The sequence below is a fragment of the Podarcis raffonei genome, chromosome 9 (genome assembly GCF_027172205.1).
Source record: "Podarcis raffonei isolate rPodRaf1 chromosome 9, rPodRaf1.pri, whole genome shotgun sequence".
Classification (NCBI taxonomy): domain Eukaryota; kingdom Metazoa; phylum Chordata; class Lepidosauria; order Squamata; family Lacertidae; genus Podarcis; species Podarcis raffonei.
The window spans coordinates 43,904,282-43,927,239 of NC_070610.1; the positions used below are offsets into that span (position 1 = coordinate 43,904,282).

The 22,958-nt window shown below is 42.2% G+C and overlaps 1 protein-coding gene across 6 annotated transcripts in view; it reads left to right on the forward strand.

The window, feature by feature from the left end:
• ZNF827 (zinc finger protein 827) overlaps window positions 1-19,798 on the forward strand; it is a 112,951-nt gene extending 93,153 nt beyond the window's left edge. For 3 of the 6 annotated variants that reach the window (XM_053403240.1, XM_053403242.1, XM_053403241.1), the window contains exons 9-14: window positions 7,698-7,835; window positions 12,562-12,733; window positions 14,840-15,006; window positions 16,610-16,801; window positions 16,900-17,077; window positions 18,739-19,798. In XM_053403240.1, coding sequence (XP_053259215.1) covers window positions 7,698-7,835; window positions 12,562-12,733; window positions 14,840-15,006; window positions 16,610-16,801; window positions 16,900-17,077; window positions 18,739-19,546 — 1,655 coding nt within the window. In that variant the 3' untranslated portion in view covers window positions 19,547-19,798. Of the gene's footprint in view, window positions 1-7,697; window positions 7,836-12,561; window positions 12,734-14,839; window positions 15,007-16,609; window positions 16,802-16,899; window positions 17,091-18,738 lie in introns of all 6 variants that reach the window. The other 3 variants (XM_053403245.1, XM_053403244.1, XM_053403243.1) reach the window with 3 other exon arrangements.
• Window positions 19,799-22,958: the final 3,160 nt, after the last annotated feature.

Consider the following 22,958-nt stretch of genomic DNA (forward strand, 5'->3'; position numbering starts at 1 on the left):
TTGCCTTTACCCACTTGACTGCTTCAATCAGTTGAATTGTCACTATTACAGGTGCCACGTAATACCCATTTCACATTTATAAGAACTTAATCATTTAGTGTGGCAATGCGTGCACTTTGGAACTCCCTGCCTATTGAGATCAAGCAGGTGCCTTCACTGTACTCTTTTCGGTGCCTGCTAAAAAAAATCTTTTGTATGTTTTTAGGTCTTCTTGCTGATTATCCTCATCAAGACATTGAAACACACCTTTCCCGTTCCCCATGGCAGCGCTGACTAATACTACCGTTGAATGGCAGGCATATATAGAAGGCTAGCTCTGCATTCACTTGCAGCCATTACTATTCTGTAGACCCATAAATCGAGGAATTTGCCTGCAACAGTCTAACATCAGTTTTAGTTATTTGGACTCTCTGTTTCTTACTGTTCTCTTGGAGGCTATTATCATGATTTCCCATAAGCAGAGAACATTCTGGAGCATTGTGTCTCCTTTCTACGCTTTTACCCTTTAGAAAATAGAAAATTTGCCAGCTGGTCTTATTGCTCTTCAGGTTCTCATAACGGAAGAAATAAGACTCATTACGGATTGGAGAAAGCTGGTGCTGGAAAATCAGTTTGTTTGGCAAGTGATGGAGGCAAACATGCTCACAATAGTACTTCTTTTGGAGACACTGATTAACAGTATTTTTTGTCGGGTTCATATTGCACTAAACAGTGCTGCATGTGCTGATTTAGCTCATGTGGATTACTGCTTTGTTTATTCCACTGCTTTGTATCTTGAAAATTCCACAATTATGTGCCTAGCTTACATGCAGCATAGGGCTTATGTTGTTCCATGTGTCTGAAGACCAATATAAAGTATCTTCAGTTGACAATATTCCTATTATCTTTGATAGGGCTGTAAGAAAAGCTAGATTGCAGCTTGTGGTTACAAATTATTACAGCATAAACATTTCCTCCCACTTTCCATGCAATTTTCTTCTGTTGTGATACCAAACTAGCTGGCACTTAATGCAGATGGGCGGCTGAAACATAGGATCTTGGACACATTAAGAGTACCACATTTGCTCTATAAATTTGGCTGAAGAGTTAGATAAGAATTGAAAGCTGCTTTGCACAACAAATGTACTCTGTAATATCTATCAGGCTAATATCTATCTGTGTTGATGGCTGACCCTGCTCACCAACCCGGCCCCGGCCCCCCAACACCCCTCCAATAACACTTTAGACCAGGCCTGGGGAAACATCTTGGCTCTCACTGCTTTTGTTCTCCTTGCCTCCACTGCTGAGGCTGAAAGTGTCATCAGTGAGGTAGACAGCAGCAGCAGAGCAGGTTGGTTGTTGAGGAGCTGCCCTGGCCTGTTGGGACTACTCCTGAATGGACTGCCCACCACAGCCGCCTCCCTCCTCCACTGTTGCAATGGTCCAGCAGCTCTCAGAAGGCTGTTGTTGCAGGATAGTTTGCAGCACCATTGGTCAGTGGATGGCACCACAAACTACAGCATGATGACAGCCTTAGGAAAATATTATAAAAGGATATTTTCTTTCTGGAGAAAATTGTAATTCATACAGTGAATGACATTTCTTTGCTTTCATTTCATAGGACTCCAGATACACGATTGTTCTCATGCAAATGGAGAACAATTTGCAAAGATAGACCATTACTTTCACATACAGTGAAATTTCTTTATTTCTTTATTTCTTTAATACTACTTCTGGTTTTGTGAACGTATAAATTTGAACCAGTTGAGTCAGCTGCTTATTTTGGCTGAAGGGTAAAATGAGAGCAAAGCTGGTAAAAACAGCAAATCCTATCAACTTACATTTACCTTTTTCTGATGGTTTCTTTGTTGCATAACCTTTTTCAGATGACCTCAGTTTTGTAATTATTTTTTCTCCATGGTTGATGACCATTTTATTTATAGAGCTCACCCCACTTTTCTCTTTCCAGGATGTTTAAGCTGTTCTGTAACCATTTCGTACTTTTAAACAGCAAATAGTGATAAAAAACCATATGAAATGCAAACAAATAAGAATGGAAATCAAACCTTCCTGGCAAATAATTCCTTAGGGATGCCTTCATTCTTGACTCAACGGTGCTGATATTGGCACAGTCCACCAGGAATAGGGTACATTTAAGCCACAAACTTCTGTTTAAAAAATTGTGCCTTTAATGTGTATGCAGAAAATCATTTGTATATTGAAGACATACTTTTCTTTCGCTTCAGCCAATACAAAACTTCTTTCACACTATTTCTCATTATGTTAGTTTTGTAAAGGGATAATCACTAATTTTGGGATGCAAAAAATAAAACCCACCCTTTATATCAGCGATAACCAACTCTGTGCCCTCTAGTCTTTGTTGGACTATAACTCCCATCAATAGCCAGTGGTCAGGGATGATGGGAGTTAGGAGACCAACAAAGACTAGAGGGCGCAGAGTTGACTATCCCTGTTCTATATAGTATGCCCATGGACTGGACATAACATGATTAAATAAAAGTTAGAGCCATTTGCTTTCTATGGAAATGTTTTGTTCAGGTGAGACTTGCATTTTGGGGGGTATCACCCACCACACAAGTTTTCTAGGAGGAAGAATTACAGAGCTACAATTCTCAGAGTGATTTAACCATCAATCCCTCTTTCCAGGGAATTCTTGTGAGGGGGATAGACATCTCCTAACAACTCACAGCACTCTTTAGCACACAGTTCACAGGCTTCTTCAGGAGAAGCCATTGCTTTTTATAGTAGTAGGATACTGCTTTAAACATATAGCAAAAATGGACCCTTTGCCATAAGTGTTTTTGTTTAGTCATTTAGTAGTGTCCGGCTCTTTGTGACCCCATGGACCAGAGCAAACTAGGCATTCCTGTCTTCCACTGCCTCCCGCAATTTGGTCAAACTCATGTTCGTAGCTTCGAGAACACTGTCCAACCATCTCATCCTCTGTCGTCCCCTTCTCTTTGTGCCTTCAATCTTTCCCAACATCAGGGTCTTTTTCCAGGGAGTCTTCTCTTCTCATGAGGTGGCCAAAGTATTGGAGCCTCAGCTTCAGGATCTGTCCTTCCAGTGAGCACTCAGGGCTGATTTCCTTCAGAATGGATAGGTTTGATCTTCTTGCAGTCCATGGGACTCTCAAGAGCCTCTTCCAGCACCATAATTGTATTAAACTGTTTTTGGTGTTTTTATGGTATTTTTATTTATGGTATTTTTGGCCATAAGCGTATTACACTATTTTGGGGGGAAGTAGCTGGGAATATTCTAGAGCAGAAGTTGGGAACCTTTTTCGGCTCAAGTGCCACAGTCCCTTGTGGGCCATTTTCTGTGGGCAACATGCCACAGGTATGTGGGGCCAAAGGAAAATGTGGGAGAAGCAGCAGCTATGACTCCTACCTTTGTCCAGCAGGCTACGTTCCAAGCATGGAAAACATCACATCTACAGACACTTTCCTCTGTCTTCCATTCAGGCACACAAGTGGCATTGGCACGGTTTAAAGACACTTTCTGGGCAGGCAGATGGGTGCAGAGCAGGCAGAGGAAGGTGGAAGTGTTGAGGGAGAGCTCCAGAGGATACTTTCAGCCACTTCAGAATGGTCAGTTTCTGCTAGGAGTCACTCGGCTACAAAGGAAGTGCATAGCTGAGGTGGGGGGGGACGACCCACTGCCGAGCATCACTTATAGCAAAGTTGGCCAGGAAAACCTATTAGAAAATATTGGCAACCCAATTCCCAAAAGATTGCCTCTGAGTAGCAGACATTTAGAGGGAATTTTTAAAGCAAGAGAAACTTGTGTTCTAGATGGATGCAATATAAGCTTTTACAAAAGTCTGGTTTCAGCACCTTTGGGGAAATTTGAAAATGGACACTTTTGCAGTTTCCTATGGGATTTCGATGGCGATATTCTTTTCCACAGGAAATAGTTTCTGGTTTCAGCTACTTTATTATGGCAAGGAGAGAGCTAGTGACTAACGCTGAGAGGAATTGTTAAAGAGACGTATTGGCTTTTAATTGAGTCTGCTTGTTTGCTTTGTGTCCAAATTAATTCAGTTTTGTAGTGACCATGCTTTAGGAACTGGCATACACTTGACATTTTCTCATAATCATTACCATATTCCTCCCGTTGAAGCACTGTTTTGATTAAGCACTTAGAAAGCTCTGCTAAAATATCATTGCAGCCGAGTCAAATGACCGCTGTCTTGAACTCAAGACTAATCATAGGAAGAATGGCTCACAATTGATTTCAGGGAAGCATGATACATACTTCAGCTTGTTTCCCCTCCTCCTGCCTTTTAAACTTTACAGAAGGGCTAATTTGGAAGAAGCATGGATAATTTAAGGATAATTTATATTATTATAAGACAAATAGCAGATAATGGTAACACCCAGAGGGCACCCTTCAAGTGTCAAGCTTTTGTTGTTCCAGGTGCTGTATGAACTGTGGCTTTCTTGAGAGATGTGTCCTATAATAAATAGCCTGTTGTGATGGCTGCGTAGATCCTTGCGGCTCTGTTAAGCTGGCTTTGAGGTCTTGCGTGCATTAATTACAATAATTCACATGTATACTGTTTGACTGACGGTTTATCCAGATAGTTCTAGCTTTACATAAATGGAAAAAAATGCAGTTCTGGATAGCAGCTGAACAGGAAGGTTGGGGGCACCTTGCAGTTCACAAGTGCAGTACTAGTTGCTACCATAAGGTCCATTACTGCTGTGGCAGTTACTTTATTATTTTTCATTGTTTATCGTACAATACATTAAAAATAACAGTACGGAAGCAAACTGGAGAACAGAATGTCCTTGCTTGCAGTCACTTTATATCACATGCAGAAATCATCTGTGAGACTGACCATATAGGCACAGAAGGATTTCTGTGTGTTGGGTGGGAGGAGCTGTTTAACTGGGTAAGAGGAAGAGTGCTTATACATGAGGTGCTTCCCCCCCCTTTTCTTTTCTTTTCTTTTCTTTTGTAGTGCCACATGAGCCCTGACCAATGGTTGCTTGCGTAAAGGGGCTGTAGGGGGCTCACATCTTACAGCCCCATTCTCGTTGCCATGCAACTCCTTTCAGCTTTTTTCTTCAGTTTTTATTTACCTACAGATGCGAGACAATAAAACGTAACATTATTATTAATATTTTCCATTTATGAATCGCTTAACATGAGGCATAATGATGTGAATTACAATAGAATAAAAACATTAAACAGTGTCATATATAAAAACATAAGCCCCCCCCCCAATTTAAAACAACATACATAAGATCAATTCAAATCCAATACAGATTCTAACGGGAATAAAGATCTCTATTTAAAAGACTTGTTGAAAGACGAATTCTTTAGCAGGAGCTGAAAAGACAGCAGAGAAGATGACTTCCATGTATAAGGGGAGGAAATTCCAGAGGAGAGGGGCCACCACACTGAAGGCCCAGTTCTGGCACTGTGTGAAATGGATCTCCTGATAGGATGGTATCTGCAGGCAGGATGCCCTCTCCAGACTCTTATTTATTAAATGTATATACTGCCCTTTGTTAGAAAACCACAGGGTGGTTTACAACATACCAGACAATAGGTAACATCCTATTTTTACAACATAAATATCAAAACAATTATATAAATACAGTCATAATAATGAGAGGTTCACAATCTATTAGAAGCATTCTCTTTATTTCTGAGTTAAGCAGAGGTTCCAGTAAAGAAAAATAAATTTAAAATTCTGGGTTATGGCCAAGGGTAGATGCAGACAACTAGTTTTAACCACTGCATAGTGACTTTTAGAGTTATTCTGCAGTGCCTTAGGTTGTCTAAAGGTTCTCACACAGAATGGATCTGGAGCCAGCCTGCTCTAACAAGTCCCCAAATATGAGTGAGTTGCATATTCAATCACACATTGGACCCCATCCCTTCAAACAACTCAAATCTTCCTAGCATGCTGTCACCACAGAGTTAGCAAGAGGTTGGGGAAATGGTTTACTTGACAAGCTAACAAAAATCTGTTTTAGCATCACTTTTTAAAATAACGTATTTGTGGGGAGCCTGAAGGAGAGAAGAGTGAGCATACTGCTAGTTGTGGTGGTTTGCATCACTACAAGTCTTTAAATCAAATTGGGATGTGCTGCATTTCAACCAGAACAGATGGGCTAGATGCAGGAATTGCTAGGTGGATTTTTACAACACCTTTGAAGCAGAATGTCAGGTTTAAGTACCATAATGGCTACCTTCTTGCCTTAAAAATCACCAAGTCTATAAACGATTACTTCAGAAGAGCAGTCACACAGCTCAGCAATTTAGCCTGTTCTGTTTTGCCTTCCTCTGTTATTTATGGCTTAAACTTCTCAGTGTTGGAATATTTGGAGCAATGAAGTGAATGAAAGATGCTACACAACTGTATAGGCATAACTCTTAACAGCTGGTATCATGAAACAGAATTCCTTTTGTAAGTGTTAAAAGCCACTATGAGAGCACATGCGGTGAGGTGAATTCTGACCACTGTAACTACAGTATTGGTATTTCATGAAAAACACCTTGAAAAACAAATCTGCCACTGTAGGATTTGCATTTCATCAGTGGTGAGGCCAGTTCAATTTATGTTTGAACGTCCAGCAGTACCAAGTACACCCATGTTAATGAAACGCCACAGATAATTGTGGCTTTGATTATTTGATCCTCTGAAGGATGCCCTGTTCCTGTAAGGAAGGATGGGATAACCACAAGGGTTTTGCAACCTTAAGATCATATTGGGGAGTAGATGTGCTATGCAAGGGGACAACTGGAAAAGCTTAATTTCACTGGAAGTATCTGTGCATTAAAAGTGAACTACTCAATAGTACTGTTTCCACAGGAGTAAAATTTTGATTAAAATTAAGAAATAAAAGCGGTTGCAGACTAAGATGCTCCAGCTACTCTGAAATTGTCAGTAAAAGAGGCTATACTTGCCAACACGGACTGGCAACTGCTCTCCCTGGTTTCAGACAGGACCTTTTCAACCCTACGTGGAGATGCTGGGGATTGGACCTGGGAGCTTTTGTTTGCAAAGCAGATGCAAAGAAGAACCGTAAAAGAGAGCACTTGTGCGGTCGCATCCTGCTTCCAGAGTCTTACCTGAGAGTTTGAGGCTAATGCATGCTATGTGACTTCCCTACCACTTTACAGAGTTGCTTTCAGCAGGGGTGCCAAGTTGAATAAAATATTGCGGTGGGGGGCAGGTAAGCCCTGCCCCGCATAATTGATCACATGGCATGGTGCATGCACACCATTTGAATGGCAATGCCCAAAAACTTTGGGGGGGGGACCTGACTCCCTCAAATATTTTATTGGGGCTCCCCCGAAGCCCTTAGGAGTTAGCTCCTATGTTTTCAGGCCATGCTTTTAACATGATTGTAACATGGGCTCCAGGGAGGCTCCTGGCCTGCTTAATGTTAGTATGGTTAGTGCAATAAAGGAATCCATTGTCTAAGGCTGCAGTCCTAACCGTGTCTACTGAGAAGTAAGTTCTACTGAATTCAGTGAGGCTTACGTGCAGATAAGCAGGGTTAGGATTACGCCTTGACTGGTGCCACACAAGAATCGTACGCATGTACCACGGCTGACAGTATGGAACAGTGGCATTGTGTTGCTCATGACATATCCAGTGACACATAGTGTGGAATCAAGTCATGCCTTTGAGTCATTAATATTAGAACTGTATTTTCTCCTTTCTTGGGGAATAGAAGCAGAGAAGATAGGGCTGGAGGCTGGAAATGGGTTACCATCTTGGAAATTTAATGACCAGCTCTTTCCCTGTGATGTGTGTGGAAAAGTGTTTGGCCGACAGCAGACGTTGTCCCGACATCTCTCCCTGCACACAGGTAACACTTTTTTAAAATAGTGTTGGGCAGTTTCACTCCATTATTTTCCTGTGGCAACAATGAACATTTCTTTGCATGCAAATAACGGTGGATTGATCTATCCTCTGTACACTTTGCAACACTCCTAGTCAATGGGTCTCTGTCCTTAAAATTCATAGTTTTTTATATTATTATTATTTTTAAAAATTATCCAAAAGTTGGGCCATCTGGTTTTGGTGCTTGATCATGCTGATCATTATCAGTTTGGTAGGGCTTGTGTGTTGGATGCAAGGTCCTTCCCTGCAGTAGCAATTTTTATTTCACTGATACAATCACAATGGAATTAAGACATTTGCCTTTATTATTAAACTTCTGCTCAAGTCTTCTCACATAAACCTGTGAGATAGTCCCCGTACCCCAGTTATGTTATGACATCTGCACTCCCACAATCAGTGCATGTGTTAAAAACACTTCAAAATATATAGGGATCAATCAAAGCCTACTTACATTGCTGAATTAAAATGGCACCAAGTATAACAATGCCAAGATAGATAATCAGTAATGTGATTTTTTAGAAAAGGAAAGAACATAATAGATTTTCTCATAAGCTCAGCTAATTGAACTATTACCCTCTTCCTTGTACTGAAATGCTGTTTGTCTCAAAGCAACTATAACAAAATATTACATGTGGATAGATAACCACAGGTGATCCTGTTAACATTTTGTTCTGTACATCTATGCTCAAAATATTCTAAAGGATTTGTTCTAGAGCAATACTTCAGCTTCAGTGCTTAGGTAAAATTGATGTGATGTTTTAAGCTCCATAGTTACTAATTAGGGGGTAAGTCTTTAGCACATCTATGTTGTTTTAAGACATTTAGTAAAGGCTTTTTAAGCTAACCAGGCTATTTGAATTTGAACAGGTTATAGGCCACAATCCTGTACCCACTTACCTGTGAATAAGCCCCACTGAACTGAACATGCCTATTCAGAAGTGGCATGTATAAGTTTACACTGTTGGACCCAATTTTTAAGGACCTTACATCTGTCACAATAAATCCCCAGTTGAGGTTCAAACATGCTGTCTGAAATCCAAATTCTGGGAATTTACTGAGCAACAGATTGCAGCTTCTGAAAACAATGCCAGGCCATTCCTACAGATACCATCTGTTTGTGTGCCACAAGCTAATAGTTCAAATCATTTTTAAGCACTACAAGTCAGTGATAAAATAGAAATGGAAGTTTTAATATTATTAAGATAAAAGATATAACCTATAGAGAGAGCTGCACAGCCTGTCTGAAAGCCCCCCTCACTATAGTCATACGTTCCACAATGGCTATCTAGATTATACCTCAACGCAGGCTTCAAGGAAGGAAACCAAGGCGCAAAATGAACACTCAAGCCCTTCAAGATCCTAGTAAGTGGGATTGCTTCCAAATGACTCCTAAGGACCATCCTGCTTTTGGAGTTCCCTGATAACATCAAGGAACACTGTACCAAGCTAAAAACATCCGTTATTGAGGCCTGTGAACAAACTACTGGATACCAAACCAAGATACACCAGGACTGGTTTGATGAGAATGATAGTGAGATTGAAGACATTATTGACAAGAAATGGAAGGCCTTTCAGATCTAGCAAAGAGCTAGGAAATGCGCTACTAAGAAAAAACTCTATGCCAACGCTAAGGCTGAGGTTCAATGAAAAACCAGAGAACTAAAGAACACCTGGTGAATTAAAAGAAGCTCAAGAGATCCAGCACTTGGCCAACACTCATGATGCACAGAGTTTCTTTAAAGCCACAAAGACCATCTGTGGGCCAATAAATCATGGCATATGCCTCCTACGCTCAACAGACAGTACCACACTTCTAAAAGATAAAGAAGCTATTGCATTGCGCTGGAAAGAACATTACCAGCCTCTCCTTAACCACAACTCCTCTGTAGCTACAGAGGTCCTCTCACAAATTCCATAAAAACAAATTAAGAGATGAACTTGCAGTATCTCCTAATCTGGGAGAGTTGTGTGCAGCTATTAACCAAATGAAAAACAACAAAGCCAGTGGACCTGATGGGATACCTGCTGAAGTCTTCAAAGTGGGTGGAATTGAACTTACACAACAACTTCACAAGCTCATCAAAAAAAATTGGGGGCGGGGGGAGAGGAGATGCCAGCAGACTTTAGGGATGCTAAAATTATCAACCTTTTTTTTAAAAAAAGGTGACAGAATGGATTGTAGAAACTTATCAAGGCATCTCTTTATTAGCTGCAGCTGGAAATTTTTTTGCAAGGATTTTAGCAAACCATCTCCTAACCATATCCGAGGCTACCCTTCCTGAATCCCAAAATGGTTTTTGACCTCCTAGGGTGACAATGGACATGATTTTCACTGCTTCACAGCTTCAAGAAAAATGCAGAGAGCAAAACCAACCCTGTTTATTGAGCTAAGGCCTTCGACAATGTAAATTGTAATGCCCTGTGGACTGTCCTTCTAAAAATCGGCTGCCCAGATAAATTTGTGAACATCCTTCAACTCCTCCATGATAACATGACAGCAACAATTGCAGTTAACAATGGCTCTCAAAGTAAACCATTCACAGTGGGATCAGGTGTTAAAGAGGGTTGTGTTATCGCCCCAACTCTATTTATTATTTTCATTGCCATGATCCTACACATTGTCGAAGGGAAACTCCCCACTGGGGTAGAACTCACATATCGAACAGATGGAAATCTCTTTAATCTGAGTAGGCTGAAAGCAAAGAGTAAGGTCACCATAACTGCCATCATAGAGCTTCAGTATGCTGATGACAACGTAGTGTGGGCACATTCAAAGGATTACCTCCAAACCATTCTAAATATCTTCGCAGAAGCTTACGAAAAGCTTGCACCAACAAGGAAAAAACAACAACTCTGCTGTACCACCAGTGTACTGGAAGAAGCAAAGATCACCAGTGCTGAAGCAATGATTCTTCAACATCAACTTCGTTGGACTGGTCATGTTGTTTGGATGCCTGATTAGCAACTACTCTATTCTGAACTTAAAAATGGAAAGCTTAATGCTGGTGGTCAACAAAAGAGGTTTAGAGACTCTCTCAAGGCAAATCGAAAAAAATGTAGGATAAAAACCGACAATTGGAGCCTGCGATCGCTCCAATTGGAGAACAGCCTTTACCAAAGTCATGGACTTTGAAGACGCTCAAACTCAGGACAAAAGGGAGAAATGTGCTAAGAGGAAGGCATGTTTGGCAAACCCTCACCATGATCCGCTCCCACCCAGAAACCTATGTCCCCACTGTGGAAGGACGTGTGGTTCCAGAATTGGCCTCCACAGTCACTTATGGACTCACTGTTAATGTTCATGGAAGACAATCTTACTTGGCTACGAGTGATCACCAAAGAAGAAGATTCATTTCAAGCCTACTGAACGTGGCTGAGCACAGGGAGCTGGCTGTGTGCAGCGCTGATTAGATGGCACTTCATGATGTCGCCATCTAATATATATATGTGTATATATATGTATATATAAATGGTTATTAATAAGGGAGACAGCCCAGCTGAAGCAACAGGTGGGGGCAATCTGGTCAGTTGAACTAGCCTTCATTCTGCAGGTGTGAATGCCTATCATTTCTATTGCACAGCCAGGCTCACTAAGATGCTAGGTGCACTGTCTATCCCCTCCCTACCCCCCATGTTTGTCTTCACCTTTAGAGTTGCTGCAGCCATATCTTCAGACTTCATTGCAAAAGAATTACACTGAGCTTTCACCCAAATATTTCCTACTTAAGAATTTGCTGGCCATCACAAGTGAACTGGTGGTCAAGCACAAAATGTATTTCAGTCACTAAAGACTGTATTGTACTTCCTGGGGGCTGTTCTCAGAGATAACTGAACTACCATTGCAAATTATAGCCCCTTTTATATTGTCTTGCTGGGGTGTTTTTTTAAAAACAGCAAGATGCTTGGAGAAACTTGTGATGGGTGAAATGGTACCTCTTGCTGGGCTAAATATTTAGTTTAATGTGTCACAGTTGCATGCTTTCATGCCCAGAGGGGCATAATTGAACTACTTGATATGATAAAAGGTAGCTTTTCATCTCTTCTCATTTTTATACAATATTTAGTCTGAACATATCCCATTAATATAGTAACTGTTGATATAATGCCAAGAGCTTTCTGAACTTTTTACACTTTTAAACAAGGGACATGACCCACACTAAGTTAAGGGCCTTTTTAAAAAGTTAAGAGCTTTTAAACCCTACCTATTTCAGTGGGAGATATCTAAGCAAGTGCTTAACTCTCCCATTTAAACAATGAGGCTCAAAAGTGTTTTAACTTTTGCTCGATCATGCCTAATGTTAGTTAGGATTATTCTGATGGATGAAGATGGTGTTTTTCTTAATTTAATGTGGGACACAAATTCTGTATTAGTCACTTTGCATGTTCACGAGGCTGATTTTCTCTGTGGCAATCCAGACCATGCAGAGAGTCACACACCCATATAGAGATAGACCATGTCCTTTGTTGTTGTTTTTCTTGTTTTTGTTAGCAACATGCCTCTGAAGTTGTTGAAGAGAGATAGAGGCTGTTCCCCCCTTTGGCCATGGTGCCTCTGTGTGGGTGGAAGCCACTCTGAGGAAATGCTGACGATTCCCATGCCGTTGCCTCAGCTCCATGGTGGGGATACAAATGTGAGGTGTGTTTCATGCATGCGAAGCTCCCCCTCAAAGTCTTTTAATGTTTCTTTCCAGAAGAGAGAAAATACAAATGCCATTTGTGCCCATATGCTGCTAAGTGCCGTGCTAACCTGAACCAGCACCTGACTGTCCATTCCGTGAAGCTGGTGAGTACAGACACTGAGGACATTGTCAGCGCTGTCACTTCCGAAGGCAGTGATGGAAAGAAGCACCCTTATTACTACAGGTGAGGACCCGGAAGAAAGCCAAGCCCAGAGACTCCGGCCCCAGCTGCCTTTTCTGCCTCTCTCTGTCTAGGAAAACCCAAAGAACAAGCTCAGTCGGGTTTGCTTCCGAGGGAGAACCTGGCAGGTGCATTTGGCTTGCCTGCATTTAACCTCAGCAGTGGCCCAGAGTGAGGGCGATGGGGATTCTGCAGGCAGATGTGGTAGTTGTAAGCACCTCAAGGACAGAAGTAATGTGTAACTCTTGAATTACTCTCAGCTCACAATCTGAATCCAGAGATTCTATGGCCAACTTCCAGCATTTCCCAGCCTGCTTCTGAATCCATTCTGTATACCCCACACATCCACTCCACCTTCCCACTAATATCCTGGAATGCTTAGCCAAATAGCCTATCACTTGTGGACTTTGGTCTAGCGGAGAGTGTGCCCTCCTCCTGCCACCTGAATAGGTGGACTTAGTCAGGCATCCATGTAATATCTACTTGTTGAGTCACAGCTTTCCATTTTCTGAAAGCCCTTTGAAATGTGGGATGAACCAGGATGCAGCAAGTGACAATATTGCTATTTGTTGTAACCTGCCACAGTAGTCATATAAGCCCTGCAGCTACTCCTCCTTTGGCCAATGGATGGGTTCAGGTTGGTCTTCCCCTTGTTGTGATGTTCTTCCTGGGGGAGCAATTTCCCAGTGGCCCTTGGTACACTGACTGATGACAGAAGTCAGAGTATGCTGCCTACAGAGTGTGCTGTGCTTATCCACTTCAAGCAAGCAACTACACAGTGCCCACTTGGAATCCAAACAACACTGGACCCCATTGCATGGGTCATTCCTATGTAACTGCTTGCCATGCATATCTCCCATATAAATCACACCACTGTAAACTGCCCTGACAGCATGCCATGGTATGCTGGGAGTGGTGAGTCTGTATAGCCCAAATGTTGGTCATGGAGTGTCACTGCTTTTGCAAATAGCTACCCCCAAGCTGATTGTGCAGACTAGGCATTAGGTGACTTGCCAGCCAAGGCTTAGAAATTAATGTTTACAAATCTGACTGGAATGAGAGATGTAGTATTCAGTGTTTTGACTTGTGTAAAACTTGCGAGATCCTGTAAAGAACATCAACTATAGTATGTATACATACGGAAGTGTATTATCCTGCCTTTCTAAGCAAAAGCCAATGCAAGACAGTTTAGAACCATTTGAAATAAATAATACAATTTAAAAACCATCTAAAATGCAATAAACCTGAAAACAGCACTAGCAGTAAAATAGATAAATTAAAAAGGTATTTCCTTTTAAACAAAAAACACCCACCGGGGAATAAACCTGGGTTTGGTGTATTACTCAAATAGGGCTGTGGTGCGCCTCTTTGGAGTGGCCATTCCATAATCTGAGCATCAGGACTGAAAAATCATTTTCGCTTGTCTTGTCCCAACAAGACTGGGTCAGAAAGCAAGGAGGGTCTCGTACTAAGCAACAGAATCTGGTCGTGGGATGCTTAGGAGTTTGAAGGCCAAACCTTGTTTATTGGTTGCCAATACCAGCAGGGCTAGAAGCTGATTGCAAAATGCCTCTTGGTAGCGCTTTGTGTCTGCAGAGCTGATGAGTGCTCCCTGAGCCCATTTTGGCTTGCTTCTGTTGAGATTGCCCGGCATTTCTGCACAAGATCCCAACCTCACATGGGACTGTTTCCAAAGCTTGAGAGCTGCTTGCGAAGTCTGCAGCAAGCTCTCCATTTGTCCACGTAGCAGCCTGACTAAACATCTTGGCAAGGCTGCAGCACATCTTATTGCCCAAAGGAAATAGCTAGGTGATGTGCAGCATCTGGAACCTGTAGTTTTTAATTAACTTTATGATTATTTAGCATCATTATAGCATGTTTGGGATTGTTGCCTTGTGCCTGCCCTTAATCATCTTGGCATGGCTGTCAGTTCAGAAACAGTTCAGCAGACAAAAGAATATCCCAGTGCTATTTAAACAGCGAGAAGAAGACAAAGTTAGTAAAAACAGGAATTGGTCAGGTTGAATGAAGAAAAGTGATGTGTATCTGTCACAAAGCATTTCTGTAAATGCACACTCCTTAATCTTTCTAACTCTCTCCTGCCTCCAGTTGTCATGTGTGTGGATTTGAAACCGAGATGAATGTCCAGTTTGTCAGTCATATGTCGCTTCATGTGGATAAAGAACAGTGGATGTTTTCTATTTGCTGCACAGCCTGTGACTTTGTTACCATGGAGGAGTCAGATATGAAGGCTCATGTCGCCACCAAGCATGCAGGTGATCACCCCAGATCTGGGCTTGTCTCCTACGGCCATCTCTCTCCTTCCCAACTTCTCCACCGAAATGCTGGCTGAGGCCCTCTTGGTTGGATACAGTGGTCTGCAAAATTCCACTGACAGAAACTTCAAGTGCATGATTAAGACCAAACTGTCTTTAAGATTAATCTGTATCATGTGTTAAAACTGCATAGTTTATCATTCTGTTTAGAGTGAACCTTAAAAATCTAAGGCTGCTGTGTGAAGTGTTTGTGAGTATTAATTGCTTCCATTAGATAAGAGAAGGCAAGGACTAACACCTCTTCACACTATCTACGTGTGACCTTCCTTTGCAAATGCTTTGTATAGTATAATGTAGGCATCCTCCCTCTTACCTTTTGCAAACATGCGGAAGTGACCTTATATCCGTGGGTAGAAATGACTTCAGTGATTTCAGTTTCTCATCAATGGAAATAGGGATGAGTTGTAGGTGTTTGTTAACACTAGACCAGTGCTGGTTTCCATTCTCCGCAACTATTTGAGCCAGTGTGGTGGAGTAGTTTGGGTGTTGGACTAAGATCTGGGAGACCAGGGTTTGAATCGCCACTCAGCTGTAAAGCTCACATGGTGACATTGGACCAGTCATTATCCATCAACCGAAACCTGCCTCACAGAGTTATTAGAAAATGGGATGGGGAAGAAGTTTGTACTCCACCTCAAGCTCCTTGCAGGAAAGGTGGGAAATGAATGAAAATGAATGAATGAATGATATGCTGCTGTAGGAGGAAGTACAAGGGGGATCCCAGAAAGGCTGGAATCCAAGGAGAAGCTTCACTCTAGTCATAGAATTGTAGAGTTGGAATGGAAAAGGGTCATCTAGTCTGAAACTCTTTAATGCAGAAATCTTTTGTCCAGTATGGGGCTTGAATCCACGACCCTGAGTCCCCTGCTACATACTGAGCTATCTTTCAGTGTGTCTCTCTGTCTCTTCTAATCAATTGAAAAATGGGGAGATCATGCCTTTCTGAAGAGAGCTCCATTAAATCTGTAATTCAGTGCAAGTAGGACAAAGAAGGCTCTCATAGATAATTGCATTGCTTCCAAGACATGTCTACAGGAAGGTGACACTGGGTGGACTAGAACTACAAAGCTGGCAGCAACCACAGGTCATCTTGCCCCAGCTTCTGCCCATATTCAGAAGCATCTATCCACCAGCCACACGAGGATCAACCTAAGAACAGAGCATTCTGTCAGCAAATTGCTGTAGCGTCCATAGTTCCAGCCCTTGGGAGCTCAACCTCCTATTAAGAATCCTGCATCTACAGCAACAGAGAACCTGGCTAAAAGTCTGAGGCTCTGCTCCAGCCATGGGCAGATAGTTGCACAAAACTTGGTTGCTCTAGATGAGGATGTTCATTCCCATGTGAAACAACTGATGCAACTGGCCAGATCAGGTGGGCAGGATGAGCACCGCAGCATGTGAGTGGAGAAGTGCTTTCAGATATGCAAGAAAAGCTGCTGTAGCACATGGATCTCTGCCTGCATCTGGGGCAAAAAATTTATATAACCCTGATACTAATAAGCAAGCTAATGCTTTGGGTTCTGTTGGTTGGGTTTCTCCGTAGGTGAAGAGAGGAAGACTCCAAGCGACTCAAACAGCCCTTCGTCTTCTTCCCTGTCAGCACTTAGCGATTCTGCCAACAGCAAAGAAGATGCAGAGACCAGCCCCAAGCCCAAGGCTTCAAACAACCTGCTAGTTATTTCCGTAGTGCCTGGTAGTCAGACCTTATTGAACATGGAAGAAAAATCAGAAAAAGGTAAGGAGTTGGTGAAATGGATGCAAAGTCAGTCCCTCCACTTGCACAAGGCTTTGGTGTGCGACTTAGGTAATAGTGTCTGTGATTTCCTCTTGCAGGTTTTGAATGTGTTTTCTGTAACTTTGTCTGCAAAACAAAAAACATGTTTGAGCGCCATTTGCAAATCCACCTGATTACACGGATGTTTGAATGTGATGTGTGCCACAAGTTCATGAAGACTCCTGAGCAGTTACTGGAGCACAAGAAATGCCACACTGTCCCCACCGGTGGGCTCAAGTAAGGAAAGCAAGTACACAAACTTTTACTGTGTTAAGTACCTCAAATATTGTGGGGATAGTAACGGGAGGGGGGAGGGCAACAAATTTGAACAGGATCCATTTCTGCCTGGAGAGCCAGAGCCAGGGAAGTTTACCCTAAAAATCACATTTCACATTCACTACTCAAAACAAAATCCAGCTATAAAGGACAGAATACAAGATTTCTCCTCTTATAACACTAGAACTCATTGACATCCAGCAAAGCCAAAGATTCAGCATAGGCAAAAGAAAGTACCTTTTTTTTACACAGCGTATAGTTAAACTATGGAATTTGCTCCCACGAGAATCAGTGATGGCCAGCAACTTGGATGGCTTGAAAACAAGGTCAGACAATTTCCTGGAGGATAAGGCTCTCAAAAGCTACTAGCTACTCCATCAGTGTTCTACCTCCATTGTTGGGCTGCAAAAGTAAAGCAATAGACATTGACATCTAAGGGGAGGTGGCCTCCATCAGACCATTTAGTCCAGAGTTTGAAAATGAATCACTGAAAATAGATACAGCAAATATTTGGCACTTTGAAGTTTCATTATTTTCAGTGGCAGAGAATTAACCAAAACGAACGTACTAACATGTGTTTTTTGATGTAAATTTGTTTACTGCTGGTTGAATTTTGCCCATTGTTACGTGGAGCTGAAATTCAGGGGCAGGAGTAAAGATGGCCTGTCTCCCCTGCTGTAGCAACCCTCTTAGGTACTGTTTCCAGAGGTCTACAGAGGTTCCATGATTTGGCTGAAATTGGAGAGTGTCAGGGGGCCTTGTGGATTCTGTAGTCTGGTTCTCACATCACAATAAGCCAGAGACAAACCCTGACTACAGATCATGCTTAAAGAGAGAATTTACCCCTGGTTTGTGGTTTGGATGACATGTTAAGCCAAACTTTGGCTCAACTACCATCCTGCACCGATATATGAATGGAGAGGAGAGGAGCAAAGTGCCTGTGATCTTCTCCTTGGGGGCCCTCAAAACAGTGCATATGAAGCACACCTGAGATTAGTGAGAATATTTTCACATCAGCTAGACAGTTGAAGCATTATTGTAGTTTAGTTTACCCACTGAATAATTATGGTTTGGTTTGATACACATAAGTTAGCTATTGCTTCTCTGTAAGGGTGGAAATAAGTTCAAATAATGAAACCCTCCTTTGAGTGTGAAATCCTGAAGGCTGCTTCTCACATTGCATTGGTTTTGTTTTTGTTTTTTTAAACCATCAAGTCACATTTTATATTTGAATTTCCAATTTTAAACTGCTCATTGTGACATTATAGCAGAGGGTCACTCACAATCTGGGTACCTATTTCTTTAACCTGAAATACCCCCCCCAAAAAAAAACACCCCAAGCCCAAAATGTTTCACCTTAAAGACATCTGCATTTGCATGTCAGATTATGTTATAGCAGTAGCTTGACATTTCATGTCTTAAACAGCCAAGGACTAGCCAGGCCGCACAATGGGATGAAGTAGCCAGCGACAGCTTCCTGTTTTCTCTGCAGTTATAGTTTGGGGGGAAATTGAATGTCATGAATGTGTGGAATGGCAAATGTTTGGAAGAATGATTGCCCAGACCCTGTGTTTCAATATTTCTTTGGCGGTTGTTCTTGGTTTCCCCCTCCCACCCGGCAGGTGCCCATTCTGCATTTACTCCACCAACCGCCCCGCAGCGATGGAATGCCATTTGAAGACCCACTACAAAATGGAATACAAGTGCCGGATCTGCCAGGCAGTGAAAGCCAATCAGCTGGAGCTGGAAATGCACATCCGGGAGCATCGCCTTGGCAACCATTACAAGTGTGACCAGTGTGGCTACCTTTCCAAGACGGCCAACAAGCTGATAGAGCATGTGCGTGTACACACCGGGGAGCGCCCTTTCCACTGTGACCAGTGCAGCTACAGCTGCAAACGCAAAGACAATCTCAACCTGCACAAGAAGCTCAAGCACGCTCCCCGCCAGACTTTCAGCTGCGAAGAGTGCCTCTTCAAGACCACCCACCCTTTTGTCTTCAGCCGCCATGTGAAGAAGCACCAAAACGGGGACTGCTCCGAAGAGGAGAAGAAGGGCCAGGGGGCAACCTCCAAGGAAGCCGGCCCTCTCCTAGCTGCCAACAGCCCCCGGAGCCTCTTGTCGCCTCTCTCGGTGATGTCTGCCTCCCAGGCGCTGCAGACGGTGGCCATGTCGGCTGCTCACAGCGGCGGGGCAGAGCCAAACCTGGCACTTAAGGCCTTGGCCATCAACGGCACTTCCCTGTGCTTTGACAAGTACCGGAACTCTGAATTTGCCCACCTCATTCCCTTAACCATGTTTTTCCCCAAGAACCACTTTGAGATCACATTCCATGCGCCCAGGCCACAGACTGTACGGCCGGACGACACTTCGCCGAAGCACTCCTTCCTTGCCTATCTTGGACTAACAGAAAGGGCAGAAACTGTCTGAGGGCAGCCAAGTACTGTACCAAAAAAATAATACTCTCCGCCCACCCACCCCCACCCCCCAACAGACACCCAACAGGTATATGCATTGCTGCAAACCATACACCCAAGAGGTATGGCTGGTTGAACATTTGTACTATAGATCATTAGTAGTAAGGTATAGGAAAAAAATGGCTCTGTGTGTCTCCTTAAATGCATTGACATGAAGGCTGCTTTATTAAAACTCTTCAGAGAAGTGACCTCCTGCATACCTTCAGAGGCATGTTCCCAGTACTCTTATCTAAGAAACTATTTTGTCTTGTTTAAGCTGAACAAGAGCGTCCTTAAAGGCAATCAGCACTTGCTTAAGGTTACATATTGATGCATTTTCCTTTTGAGATGGTGAGTGTGATGAGAGAGTCAGTGTGCCATGACATTGCTTTTGCACATCCTTTTGTACTGGCTTATTTAATATGAACACATGAAGCTGCCTTATATACTGAGTCGGATCAGTGCTCCACCTAGCCCAGTAACGTCCACTCTGACAGGCAGCCGTTCTCCGGGGTCTCAGGCAGGGGTCCTCCCCAGACCACCTGCTCTCTGGGATTATTTAACTGGAGATGCTGAAGATTGAACCTGGGACATTTATACATGCAACGCATGTGCTCTGCCACTGAGCTGCAGCCCCCTCCTCTCGTGATGATTATTGCAGTTCTCCAGTCTCACCACCTTGCCTGCCTAGCTTTATTTTACAGTTACTGGAATGCGGATACAGCAATGCTAGGTTCGAGAAGAACTGGCATGCCAGTCAGCACTACTTGGGATTTGCTTAGTATACTATAGTGCTTGCTTTTGCCTCAGATCTGAGAATTCAAGGATGAACTAGAGAAGCAGGAATTGCTTCTAGCTCTGCAAGGTTAAGGCTGTTTTACATGGTACATTTCCCCCAGCTGGCAGTGATAATATCTGTGTAGGCAAATGCATGGGCACTGTAGTGTTGGACATGTAATATGGTTTTACTCGGTGTACATGGACTGGGTAGAAACTGTGCATACAGGCTGCCTCTTCCCTGCCCCCCGCAAAGCACTCCTACCACCCTTGAAATGTTACAGTGAACATGCATATTCCACCACAGAGATGAGGTTTTTTTTCCTTCGTAGAGATAATGTATGAAGTGGCCCTGAACACACATGAGTGAACAGACACTTGGTGCAGATCAGGGTGGTGGAATCTGCAACCCTCCATCTGTTGTTAGACTCGTCTCCCATTGGCCTCCAGCAAACATGGCCAGGGATGATGGGAGTTGTTGTCCAGCAACCTCTGGAGAGGCCAAGATTCCCATTCCTGGTGCAGACAGACCTGTAAACAGCAAGTGCAATTCATACACGCACAAGGTCAGATTCTTCTGTAACTCAGGGCCACTTCTTACAATAAGTTTTGTATTTGAGTACAGCTATCCAAGTATCAGTTTTAAATGGGGCACATGTATTGCATTTAAATCACTGCTTTTCTTTGTGAAATAACTGGAGTCAGGAATCTGATCACTTCCCCATCATGTTTCTGTCTCGTTCGCTGGGAAGAGATGTGATTTAAACACGTGCACCATTCAAAACTGATGTAAGGCCAATAAAAAGAAGCCCTTTTGATCATAGATCAAACATACACATTCTCAGTATGTATTAATGCAGTGATTACCTTGGTTTGCAAAGACAAGAGTGTACATTCTACAGAGATTAAATCCAGGAATAGGGATTTTTAAAAGGAAGGGTTTGCTATATTCTGGGTATAAATGCTCAGACTAAATAAAGGCAGGTTTTGCACAGTGCTTGAGTCTTGCACTAGTATGTTTCTCACTTGCAAAAAAAAAGGTAAGAAAAGAAAAAGTGTAGAAGATTAAAAAAAACTTTTGTCGACTGAAGAATTATCAGATTGTATATTTGAAAAGTTAATGGCGGAGTCTTTTCAACATAAGAATGGTGCTTTTAAATCATATTATTCTGTTCTATATCCCCAACTGTTCAGCTATATTTTCAGATTTTGTGTCCCTATGAACATTACCCTTCATGTTATTTGTATTCCTTTGTATTATTTTGTTAATGCCTACTTAAGTATACTCTTCTAGGAAGCTAACTTTATATTTTCTTAAAGCTCTTACTTTGTGGTCATTAAAATGACATAAATATTGCACTTTATTGCAGTAAGAAGCAAATGTTGCATTCCTAATACACAATCGAAGTCAATTGTTAACTTTTCCCAAGATTTAACTTTTCTCTTGCCCATGCACTGACATTTATTACGTATCATTATCACATACAGTTTCCTCCACTGAACATGTACGTGAGAATAAGTCCAGATCTGTGTACGTGTTCAAAGACCAGAAACTGTTTACATTGGATGACAAAGAGGAAAGGAACCTAAATATTAGCAAGCTATAATACTAATGTAAAGTAACTACAATCAAAATAATGAGAGTCTGCACATGAGTTTAAACAGCATGTGGCCTCCCCTAATTCAGCTACTATGGTAAAGTAAGTCATTATATTAGTTGTTCCTAACACATGTTGAGCCCTGTTTATTGCACTTAACTCTGCTAAAACTACTCTTTGGGATTCATCCTTTGTTTTTTTGACAAACAAATGTTTTCAGATAAGGTCAGTACAGTGTCATGAATTGTGGCATTCCATCCTAAGATGTGGTGGTGACTTCCTAGTTGCTGTCATGCTGTCACTTGGTAGGTGGTACAAGGTACACCAGCACCATGCAAATCTTAGAAATCAGGTTGGCGTGCGCACACACACACACACAAATGGTTTGATTTCCCATCATTCTGAGCAATTTTTTGCAGGTTTGGAGACTACCCATGTCTGATGTAACCATTTATTTAACTGCAGTCCTGCCACTGGATTGAATGGGCACCACTATATCCTCTGCTAGGAATTTTAAGAGAAGCTGTAATGCTGAAGCAGGACTTACTTGCTAGTCAATAATGTGTAATTAAGAATGGGATAAATGAATATCTTTTTGGTGGAAATCAAGGAGCTTCTCCCCCTATAAGCAGTTGCTGCAGGTAACTAACTAAATATACCCAATACGGTTCTGGTCAGATTTGTCCAAACTGTCAAGTAGTGAGTCTTTTTTTAAAAGGCAGGGTAGTGGGAGAGAGACCAAGCAGTTTGTCAGCTGGAACACAAGCATAGGAATGTTAAAGGAATATTTTTCTGTAAACCAAATGGTGCAATATAACATAGGAACTTCAAGGAATGAAAGTATTACACTGCTCTAAGCAACTGAATGCCTTGGGTTTAACCATTTCCTTTTTGTATTTGTCTGTCATAGTGATGCTTAATGTAATTGGGCAGCTTTATTTAGCACTTTGAAACACTGAATTATTTCTGGAAAGTTAGTTATACATGATTTCCAAATAAGAGAGAGAGAGA